Source organism: Belonocnema kinseyi, chromosome 2, assembly GCF_010883055.1.
Source record: "Belonocnema kinseyi isolate 2016_QV_RU_SX_M_011 chromosome 2, B_treatae_v1, whole genome shotgun sequence".
NCBI classification, from domain to species: Eukaryota; Metazoa; Arthropoda; class Insecta; order Hymenoptera; family Cynipidae; genus Belonocnema; species Belonocnema kinseyi.
The window spans coordinates 60288091-60300290 of NC_046658.1; the positions used below are offsets into that span (position 1 = coordinate 60288091).

The window sequence follows — 12200 nt, forward strand, 5'->3', positions numbered from 1 at the left end:
AAGGATAAGATTGTAAAAAATATATAGATGTAAACGGAAAGATTGTAAGGAATGGAAGTCATGTAAACCCTTAGGGGACACATTATGAATAAAGAAGAAGTGCCCGTAAATTTATAAATTAAAGGAACGTTTTATGAACAGTGCAGAAAATTCGGTGATATTTACATAAAATCTATACTGTTCCTATTTCAACTGAAAATCCTGTAACCTTAACAGATTCTTTTCTGCGTGAATAAACGCGCACTTTTTTGTGACAGTTCTATCATTCCCTAAGCCTTGAGCGATTTTTCTTCGGGGACGGGTCAAATTGAGGGCTTTTTATATGCATTATTTGATGTAACGTTTTTATCATGAGTATTTACAAATCTGAAAGTATATTTTTTGCTGCAACGGAATTAAATTGAAAAAAACAATCTGTATCAATATAAAGAAACACATGATTGTTACATTCTTGAATCTTTTTGTTGTAATTCAAACTGATACCATTAGATTTAGTGTACAAATAAAACAAGCAAAATGATTTTGGTTTAATGTAATGGTAAAAGCCAATAATATTGTCTGATTTTCATTCACGCGGCACCTATCGTTCATTTTTATTATGAATACAAAAATGAAATAATCCTACATGGCTGGTTCTAAAGAAAGGGGTTTAGTATCTAAAAAAACAAGTTTTTGAGAAACAAATTGCTTGTAAAAATATAAATTGAATGCATGCTAAAACTGTCAAAACGTCAAAAACGATATTTTTAGACACTAAAACTCCTTTCATCGGAGCCGGCCACATATGGTGCAATTTCTTGTGACAGACTTGTCATATACAAAGAGTAGACTGATTTTCTTCGGTGATGGGTATAATTGAAGATTTTTATGTGATCTCAACAATATATTAGATAAAGCAATATTTAAAGTTAGATTTACTTTAAAATCATTAGAAATTAAAAGGGAAACAAGAAAATAGATTTTGTTTAAAGGTTATGATAGAAGCTAATAATATGGCCCCATTTTCATCGAACATGCCTCGAATTAAAGATCTCTGTTATGTAAATTATGGGTGTATAACATCTCCTAATGTTTTTAAATTATTTATTGTTTACCTGAATGGATTAGGTGGTCGTCGAGGCCTCACCAAAATTCCACTTTGAGCAGGCACTTTTTTCGAAATCGATACTGCGTCATTAATTGACCTGTCTTTCCCGATATATACCTTCTTCGATCTAAAACAAAAAATTATTTCCAAAATAAATGAACAAAACTCGAAAGTAATTAAAACGTACAATAAAAAATACTTTTTTCATAAAAAAAGGTTTATAAATGATTACATGGATCACAAATTAAAAACAAATAACAGTGTTGTTTCTAAAGCATATGCTTTACCAAAAGTGCATAAAAGAGATTTAAAATGGCGGTTGATTGTTTCCGCTATAGTTTTACCAACTTATAATTTATCAAAATATCAATTTTGTCATTTTCTCACGTAGTTGATATTCAGAAAACTTGTAAAATGATGGCTAATAGACAACAAGTAATTTTTTAGACATTAAATCACAGGATGTCCGGTTGTTAACAAAAATTTTTCATATTGTTATACGTCCCTGAAGATGGCACAGAACAAATTGCAGCGTACCAGAGAGTAACGAATTGCAATGTCGATTAATATCAGGAAACGCGGTCGTTGTGAAATCACACCAAAGATCACTCGTTCCTATACAACTATACAATATATGATTGCAAAATCTAAAGGTATTGTTAGGCGATGTTCCCAGGAGAATTTATGGTTGACACTATACTACCGCCATTTCCCACTTGTATGGCCTCGATTGTTTGATGACCGGAATTCAAGGAAAAGAGGAGACCATGGTTTTGTTAATGATGCACTAATTACGATTTATAATACTAGAATTATGATAATAATTTACTGTACCTACTCTTTATTTTAATCATAAAACGAAGTGTTTATTCATCTAGAATTTGCTATTGTGGACTAATTTGATGGACACAAATTATTTTTGTACAATATAAATAATTGTTAATTAATTCAATGAAAAGTTTAAATGATAAAATTAAATAAATTACATACTTAAGGATTCGAAAACCCTGATGATCGGCAATATAATCTTTTATTCGTAAATATCCTAAAGGATCGAGCCATCCTTCAGTACCAATCACAGTGCCATCCGCTAATCTCTTCTCTTTCCGGTACTGCCCATTGAGCGTCTGATATCGGAAGAATCTCTCCGGACCTTCATCAGTCTGTATGTGATATTGTGTATTTGGTGTTAAATTCCATCCACTTTTTTCAGCCTCGATTTCGTCTGCAGTTAGACAGAAAACCGAAACCTGCAAACAAAATCTGGTTTGAATTGTAACCAACTTCTAAATTTATATTCTGAAATCTGTTAAAATTCTGTTATACACATTATACATGTTTCTACGAACTAAATACACGTTATTTGTTTTGTCATCTAGTATAATCTAATTAACGTAATTCCAAAATTTGTCATTCTTATCTTTAGGTAACTAATGCTCAAAAGTTAGCCTTAGGACTTCTCCATAGAGTAATTACGCAAACAATATATCATTTTGTGGGCTCGGCTAAGGCGAGGCTTCATAATTAGAGTCATCATTAAATTGTCTTGCCTTCTCAGAAACATGCCTGCTTGATCTCTTTAATCTTGGTCACTTCTTATCCCTAATCTGTTTGTAGTAAACAAATACACGAATATTTTTAAAAATAAAATCAGGTTAAATTTTCTTAGTTCTCATGTACAATATTTTCCTTGAGCACATTTTGTAATGATTAAATTTATTCCTAAGTGATTTATAATTAGATTCATGATCGAATTTTTATTCTCGTTTCTTGAAGAATGAGAGGAAGTTTAGAAGATAAACAAAAATAATAACTGGTGGTAATGAAACGCTTTGTGGACTCTATTGTGTATGATTTGCAACAACGCACCGCACCGGTACAAAATCGACCTCTTATTAGGTTCAGTGTTCCCCAAATTTCAATTATCCATAACATTAGTAGAATAATTGGTGAATATCTTGAATTAAATATATTCATACATTCTACGTTGCAATTGAGCGGAACGGGAGCTAACGGCGTACAATGTGGGCGCTCATGGTAATCTGGTAATGTGGGCGACATCAACCTCGAAATTGTTTCTGCTGTCATCGAGGACAGCTTTTTGAAAAATCTTCGTGGTTCAGTGATGCAAAATCACGAAACTCTCCGAAAATTATATAAATTACATTGAATTCAAAGATTCAAAATTGTAAATTTATTCTCTTCAATTTACGGGGCATAATTTATAGTATTTTAATTGACAGTACATTTCACAGTTACAATCTACTTGGTTTAATTTATTTAATATATTTCTGATTACTAAAAACATGACATTGATTCATAGCTAATCCATTATTTGTCAATCAATTTTTTGTTGATTCATATAAGGGAGCATTCGCATATTACGTAACATGTTTTGCAACCACGACTGTTTTTAATTCTTCTGAAATCAGTTGAAAACTTTTTAACTCTTTGGAAATTATTTTAAAGTTTTCAATTCACTTCTTTAAGTAAATTATTTTTTACTGCAGAAAAAAGTGTATAGTTCAAACAGAAAAATACTGCAAAATTAAATCAACAAAACTAAAATATATGGTGAATATACCAGTAAATGTAACACTAATTTTCTCGTTATTTATCTAATTTTAATTAATTGAAAATTTATAGGTACTATAGAATGCTATAAAAAAAGGGTTTTATCATTTTGGAATTAGCGATGTGACTTCATGAGTTTCATGGGCATAATTTCGCATCCAAGTTTTGGAAAAGTGTACAAATTTAAAAACAAGTTCTGATATTATTTTCACTTATTTTAATTTTAATTAGACCTTTTTAATTTTTATAAAATACATATAATATAATAATATATGACAATATATAATAATAAAAATATATACATTATATATATATAATATTTATACAATCTTTTTTAATCTTTATAAAATTATTCCCCTTTAATTTACGCTGTATTCAGACTTCTAAAATTTTGTATCAGCTATAGAATCTTTTCGTTTTGATGATTTACAAATGCGATTTAACAATAATAATAATGATAATAATTTGTGCTACAAATCCCTATTTTCAAGATTTTTCCAATAGGTAAATGTTAAATATAGTTGGTTCGGCTATACATTTTTTTCGTGTATCTTTAAATATTGAATGCATTCCGAAATACAACGAAAACCTATGTAGAAGTCTCTTCAAATCTTTTAAAATCCTGCGCAATTCATTAGAATCCCGTGAAATCCCTTACAATTATGTGAATTTCCGCAAGTTCCTTTAAAATTATTTGAAATTCAGTTAAATCCTTTGAAATTTTGAAATTGTTCAAAAACTTTCGAATTACGCCAAATATCACGTAATCATTTAGAAACATCTCATAAAACACCTTGCAATGTTCTAATTCTGTAGAAATCCCTGAAAATCTTTCGAAATCTTGTGCAGTTCTTGGAAGTCCATTTAAATCATTGAAATTGCGACAAATTCCTTACAATAATTTAAATTTTTTCAAACAACTTGAAATATTTTCAATGATAATTCTCTTGGAATATTTCTGAAAGCGGTGAAATATATTGCAATATTTTTAAAAATGTTAAAAACTGTTGAAATTTTTCTAATTATTTCGAATTATCATGAGCTAATATTTGAAAATTATGCAATACAACCATTTTTCAACTGATAGAGATTTTTTTCTTAAATTTTGTCACAAAAAATAAATTCTCATAAATCATAAAAAGAACGTTGGTCGGTATGATACATTCTTTTTCTTGTTACCGTCATCGAGGAAAATATTTCTTCCTCATAACTCTCAATAATGGACAAAGTTAAACTGCCAATCAATGTGACACATTTAATATTAAGTACGTATATAAGTATTATATATAAAATGTGCCATACTACCAATGTTTTTTGTTATCTTGTATACTGTATAAGTAAGCATCCTACATGAAAATTGTACCAACTGGACATCACGTAGATTAAATGATCTTTAACACTAAAAAATAAAAACAATTGTTAGCCCTCATAGAACAGAAGTAGGCTGATTCTTGTGGAATTCTTTTTACAAATTGAATAATCGGATTATGGCACCTTAAACTCATTCTAAACGGCGCAATATGTGGGAGAAAGCGGCGCTCACTAATATTGTTTCTTTTAGGGTTTGCAATTTAAGTTTTTAAATTTTCAGTTCCAACCCTACATATGTTTTACCTAGAAGGGCAAAAAAAAACGAATTCAGAAATACAAATTGGAAAGTGTAATAATCAGTCGAATTTGTTATGACAGTGACAGTTTATTGACAGTGACAGTCTTATGGTAGTCAAATAGTGAAAAATATTGATATAACATATAAGAATTACGTTTTATATAAAAAATGCAATCTATTTAAAATTTCATAAAAAGCAGCCTATGGGAGACAGCAAAGTCTCTTTAATGAAAATTATTTAATTAATTAAATTTTTTTTAGTTTGAAAGATAATTTGATCTACTTAAATTCATCTGCATATAATTTTAATCTATGGTGTACAGTGGACGAGATATTACGCGACAAAAAGAAGATTTAACTTTATTTACATAAATATCACTTAAAAACGTCGCAGCATCTGAACTATTTACACTAGAACATTTTCTTTTATATTTGTTAAATTTGTGAGCTTTGTTTTTGTTTTTTATAAATTTTACATAAAATAAACTTGAAGCGTCGGATCAAAATAAAACTCCTGACTTTCACAAATTTTCCATAATCTAAAAGAGAGCGGAAAGAGGCCATCCATATACTACGTGGACACTTTATGGGGGAGGGGGAGCATGGCAACTTCCACGCTTGACAACGAGGGGGACGGGGGGGGGGGGGCTAGAATCCACATGGACACTCATTTTTCAAAACCTGTGGAAAATATACTGAAATGAGACAAGGTATACTCTAGGTATACTCGAACTTTTATCTTGTGCTCGCGCACAATATAATTTCTATTTTTATTATAATTTTTTTCACGACTTTTCCTTTAAAATTGAAATCATGTTTAAGCTGACGTTCATAAGATAATCCGACAATTCTATGGACGTCATTTTAGTACTCACTAAAATTTCAGATTCTTTTGTTTTCATAGTCAACAGTTCGAAATTGGTTGACTAACAGTTGTTAGTGCATTATGCAACAATTTATAGTTAAACTGATCAAAAATGCGAGTGAAAAAACATAATTTCAGTACTCTTGAAACCCACGGAGGATAATTGTTTGAATGCTAAGAACTAACAATAAGTTTGACTGGCAGCTTCTCGATGGTGCCAAAGTTGACTGACAAACTGTTAAACATGTCAAAAATTAGAGTAAAAAAACTTCATTTTATTACTCTTCAAACCCACGTGGAATGATTGTTTGAATGCTAAAAATTAACAATAAGTTTGACTGGCAGCTTGCCAGTCAGTGGTGCCAAAGTTGACTGGCAGGCTGCCAAACGTATCAAAAATTCAAGTGAAAAAACGTCAATTTAGTACTCTTGAAATTCATTGAGAATGATTGTTTAAATGCTAAGAACGGTGGTGCCAAAGTCGACTGGCAGACTATCAACCATCCAAAAATTCGACTGAAGAAACGTCATTTTAATACTCTTGACACCCATTGGGGATGATTTTTTAGCTGCAAAGAACTAACAAAAATTTTGACTGGCAGCTCCTGAGTGGTGCCAAACTTGACTAGCAGGCTGTCAAACATATAAAAAAATGACAGGATGACAATTAGAACCTTTACTTTAGTACTCTTGAAACCCATATGGGATGATTGTTTCGGTGCAAACAACTTACAAGGAGTTTGACTGACAGCCCCTGAGTGGTGCCAAAGTTGACTGGCAGGCTATCAATCATATAAAAAATGACATGATGAAAATTAGAACAGTCATTTTAGTACTTCTGAAACGTATTGGGGATGATTTTTAGGTGCTAAAAAGTAAGATCATAATTGATTAGCTGTTCCTCAGTGGTGCCAAATTTGACTGGAAGACTGTCTAGCATGTCGAAAATTCTAGTGAAAAAACGTTATTTTGGCACTTTTAAACCCATTGAGGATGATTATTTTGGTGCAAACAACTAACAAAGAATTTGACTGGCAGCTCCTGATTAGTTCCAAAGTTGACTGACATTTGAATCAGCAACCGAATGAAAGTTTTGTCCTTTCAAACTTTTTGTTAGTTCTTAGCATCCAAATAATCATTCCCAATGGGTTTCAACAGTACTAAGATAACGTTTTTTCACTCTAATTTTTGGCATGTTTGACAGCCTGCCAGTCAACTTTGGCACCACTCAGGAGCAGCCATTCAAAGTTCTCGTTAGTTTTTAGCATCGAAACAATCTTTCCCCGTGGGTTTGAAGAGTACTGAAATGACGTTTTTCACTCGAAATTTCGACGATTTAGCGATAAATTGTTGCAAAATGCATCAACAGCTGTTAACCAGTCAACGAATTTCGAACTGTTGACTATGAAAACAAAAGAATATGAAATTTTAGTGAGTACTAAAAGCACGTCCATGGAATTGTCGCGAGCTCCCGGACATTTTGAAGAAGTCTATATTTTAGAAGTCTATATTTTTATAAAATATGTCCACGTGGACAAATTATAAGGGGGGCGGGGTTGTTTGTCCAAATTACACGGCTGTCCACGAGGGGGGGGGGGGGGGGGGGGGGGGGGGGGGGGGGGGTCAAATAGTGGTGAAAAATTGTCCACGTGGTATATGGATGGCCCCAAAGGGAATAAGTATTAATCACATACTAACTCTTTTTGGATACAAAGCAAAAAGTTTCTAGCAGAGAAAACTTTACTTATTACGTGTTCCTTTCGAAAAAAATCCCACAAATTGATGGAAAAACAACAAATATTAGTCATTTTAAAAGGGGGACGCACGATTGTTTTATATACGTTAAAAATACTCAGAGTCATCCTCAAAACATAATATCGAGGGTAAAAATTTTAAATGTGTTAACTCTCTACCAGCCCAACTCTTTTTTATTACGTTAATGGCATAACGGGTGTTATTCACCGCACGTGTTCATACATGTCCCGCGTGGCCGGTATTGGATATTTTTGCACAAAAAGATTGTGAAATATATTTCAAGATATGTTTTAAAAATTAAATTGGTTTTATAGTTTTAAGTTTTTTTATTAGTTTTTTTTTTTATTTTATAATTTAAGTTCGTTAAAAATTTGTTTGAAAAAAAACGACAAAAAGTGAGTTTTTTAATTTAAAAAGTCATAAGTAACGTAATTTTTAATATTTGTACCTAAAAATGTAGGGTTATACTCTTGCCATACTATACTTTAAAAAAAATTACTGAATTAATGATGCTTCCAAAAAAGGTATTTATTTTGCAAAATAAAAACTCGATTTTGTGGTCAAATAAAACACCATATTTTTCCATGTTCAAATCAATTTAATTTTATTTGAATGCACAAAAATAGTTAATAAAAAATACAAAAGTAACATCAAAAAAGAGTTTTCAAAGTTGTAATCACTCTTTCAAACCTACACAGTCGCTGGAAAGGCTTGCACGGTGCTCATGGAACATCGGGGGATTGTAAGCGTGCATTTTTTACGTGCATTTATTCGAGTGTAAGAGTGCAAAATAATGAAAAAAAATTATTTCACTTTAGATGATAAACTTACGTTGGAAAATGAACGAAAATCACTAATATCAGTGTTACAAATTTTTGTTGAAAATCACGTTTTTGCTCACTGACGGCACAACGGGTAATGAATATCCCACAGTTTCACCAGGTCTACTTTGAGCGGGTGTCCAGAGTATGTTGACGTTTGCCTCCCTATACGAACCCACTTTTCCTTTAGTTAGTGATGTAACGTACTGGTAAAAATCGACACGTGGTCCATTTTCTCGAATTTAGGATGGTTAATTCGAGCTCAAAAATTTGTTGGGGTATTTTTTACCAATAGTGCTCATAGTCGTGTATTATGAATATGATGAAAAAGAAATGCTTCACTCTAATTTTTAATGACATGAAAAAACAAAAATTTAAAACCGGCAAACGGACATGCAGTAAATAAGAGTAATTGAACAATTTAACAACCATCTCTTTAGTGGAAATTAGAAAGTACAAAACAAAACACCCGAAGACAATGACTCTTCAGAATCAGCATGACTCTTCACTGATCATATCATTTTCTAATCAATCACTCTGATAAATGTTTTGCAACCAAAGTGCAGAATCCTAACTATTTCTTAAATTTCATGACGAAATGAAGAACAGTTCTACATCTCCATTCTCTGTAATTCGAGAGAGAACCTTGAATTGTCTTGTCAGTGTTCAAATGCATATTCGGTTGACGAAAATTCATTGATAAACGAACAAAGCCACAAAGCATGTAAGGCAGACGTAATACTGAAATAAGAAGGTAAGGTTCTTCGTGAAGTGTGTGCGTGGGATTGGGAAAGTATGAAGCCAGCCAGCCGGCCTCTCGAGTCCATATTAAGAGAATCACTGGACCAGTGAGGTAGGTATATTCTCGTCGATGTAATATAGGTACGATTAAATATTTCCTTCATGTGTGGTGCATTTCGTACGCGTGCTCACACTCATGACAGCCATTTCATTTATCCGGATATAAGATATATCAGTTCTATAATTCGCCTGATATTAGGTCTGCGTGGGTGGACAAGTGGGTGCTTTGAACCTTCGTGATTTACAACCAAGTAAAACTAGTTTGCAGAATTGCTTAGGAAGTACTCGAACCATAAGTGACGACAAAGGCGCCAGATGATTGATGGCATTTTTAATGAGTGACTAATTAACGTAAAAACTGTATAGCTACACAGTGACAAAGAAGGTCCTTAGTGTCATTGTTATAGATGTATAATGATTATTATTAAATTTGTGTATAATAATCTTCAAATACATTCAGTCACTTTGTCCGCGTTGAAGATTATGCGTTTCTGCTCACTTATCGCCTGCTTTTGTCTTCCTTCATTCTTTTATACCACCGAGTTTGACAGTTTATTAGTAGTTGTTTTTATTGAATCGAAATTATTTAGTTATAATTAGAAGATTAAATTCTCCTCATGTTAAATCGACATAAGAATAATTTCTAACATATATCACATATGTAACAGATTTTAAGAATTTCCAATAAATAATCTATGAAATTGAAAATTGTCAATCGTCAAAATTAAACTTTTCCAACAAAAGAATTCAACTTGGCATTATTTTCTATTATATACATATTAAATATTAAAGACTCTTTAATTTCCGTTTGTCTAAATTAAAGTATAAAAAAGTTCAAAGTTACATATATTTAAGATATAATGCTTAACAATTTAAGAATTTGCAATTTTCAAATTTTTCAATTGTAACCTTTAAAAATGGTAGAACTAGTGATTGTCAAACTTGAAAATTGTAGAGTTTTCAATTCTGAAAATTCAAAATTAAGTAAGTTTTAAAACTTAAAAAATCTGTAATTGTAATGCTTTCACGTTCGAAATGTATCCTCAATTTGAAAAATTTAGGCTTAAAAACTTGACTTTAGATTTCCGAAATCATTAAAATTATCAAAATTTAGGAAATTTAATTTTGTGCCTTTGAATTGTAAATCCTTAAAATCCCAGTGTTTTTAATTTTGACACTTTACAATTTAAAATGTTGTGAGTTTTAAGTTTTAAAATGAAAAATTATGTAATATGGATGCTTTATATTCAATGCTTCTTCAATTGTGAAGATTTAGAATCGAAAAGTTGTCCTCTAATCTTAAAATTAAAACAAAATTGAAGAATTGTTATTTATGCATCTTAAAAATTAAAGAATTTTTAATTGTAAATTTTCATTTGTTCAACTTATAATTGTAAATATAAAAAATTACATATTTTTTAGTTTTGATAAATTACAATGAAAAATTATGCAACATTCAGGTTATGCAATAAGAAAGATGTCATTTTGATCATTTATGTTTGAAATTTCTTCAGTTTGGAAGATTATAATTATAAACTTCACTTTCGCTTTTCAAATTCCTTCAAATTTAGAGATATTTATACATACATTTTTAAATTGACGAGTTTTTCTTTGTGCATCTTCAAAATTATTGAACTATTAAAAAAAAGGGTTTCAAACGAAATAATGTTTAATTACACACACTAATAATTGAAGGATATTTAAATTAAAAATGTTTAAAATAGACCTATTTCTAAAAATTGTTCTATATGTTATAATTGTTTCGAAAATATCGAAAAACATGTAGAATTCTTGAATATATTTTAAAAACATCTTATTTCGCTGCAAAATTTCAAATTAACATAATCATAGGATAAAATCCTATATTTAAATTAAAGTGACAAAATACTGAAAAGTCGAAAAAAATTAAATCAAAAATTAAAATTGAAACTAAGAGTAACATCGAAATTAAAAATAAAATTAAGACGATAAATTAAGACGATATAGCTGTTTTGATATTCATTTTAATTTAGGATCATTGAATATATTTTATAGTACTTTAAATGGATGCATATATTTTAATTTGTTAATAAGGTAATAAAAATAACACAGCCACACAAAAAAAAAGTGTGCGGATCTGGTAACAAAACGCACGTATTCCTATGGATTTTGGGGCACTGAATTCAAATTCGGTATCAAAAATCACCCATCACGTCATGGTTGAGCCATAACCTTCAAAAATATGTCGACAAGTGTGAAGGATCAACCCTTGTCTGATATCAACTCATTCAACATAACTTTACCCAACAGATCCTGACCTCACATAACCTGAATTAACAGAAATTTATTGAACTACACGTAAAGCTCTGGAAGCATATTTTCCCAGTAGCAAATGTGTGCTACATCGAATTGGTTCAACTCGAGCCTAACCTAGAAATAAATCTAACCTAGCCTAACCTAACCTAACCTAACCTCACGAAACACAATTAAACTGATTGTGTTGTCCCGTTGTGCTTGCGGTACGGTTTGAATCAGCTTGGGCTTAACCTGCAAAGAGGTCAAACCTATCCTAACCTAACAAAACCTGACCTAAACTAATCTAGCCGAATGTAGCTATGTAAGCGTACGGTTCTCAGTCTTAAATGTGTGCTATATTTAATAGGTTAACTCGATCTTAACCTACAAATGAATCTAACTTAACAGAACCTA

At 31.0% G+C, this 12200-nt stretch overlaps 1 protein-coding gene across 2 annotated transcripts in view; it reads right to left on the bottom strand.

The window, feature by feature from the left end:
• LOC117167942 overlaps positions 1-12200 on the bottom strand; it is a 78243-nt gene that overhangs the window by 5611 nt on the left and 60432 nt on the right. For both annotated transcript variants that reach the window (XM_033353200.1, XM_033353199.1), the window contains exons 2-3: positions 2078-2337; positions 1095-1214 (exon numbers count right to left, since the gene is read on the bottom strand). In XM_033353200.1, coding sequence (XP_033209091.1) covers positions 1095-1214; positions 2078-2337 — 380 coding nt within the window. The remainder of the gene's footprint in view (positions 1-1094; positions 1215-2077; positions 2338-12200) is intronic.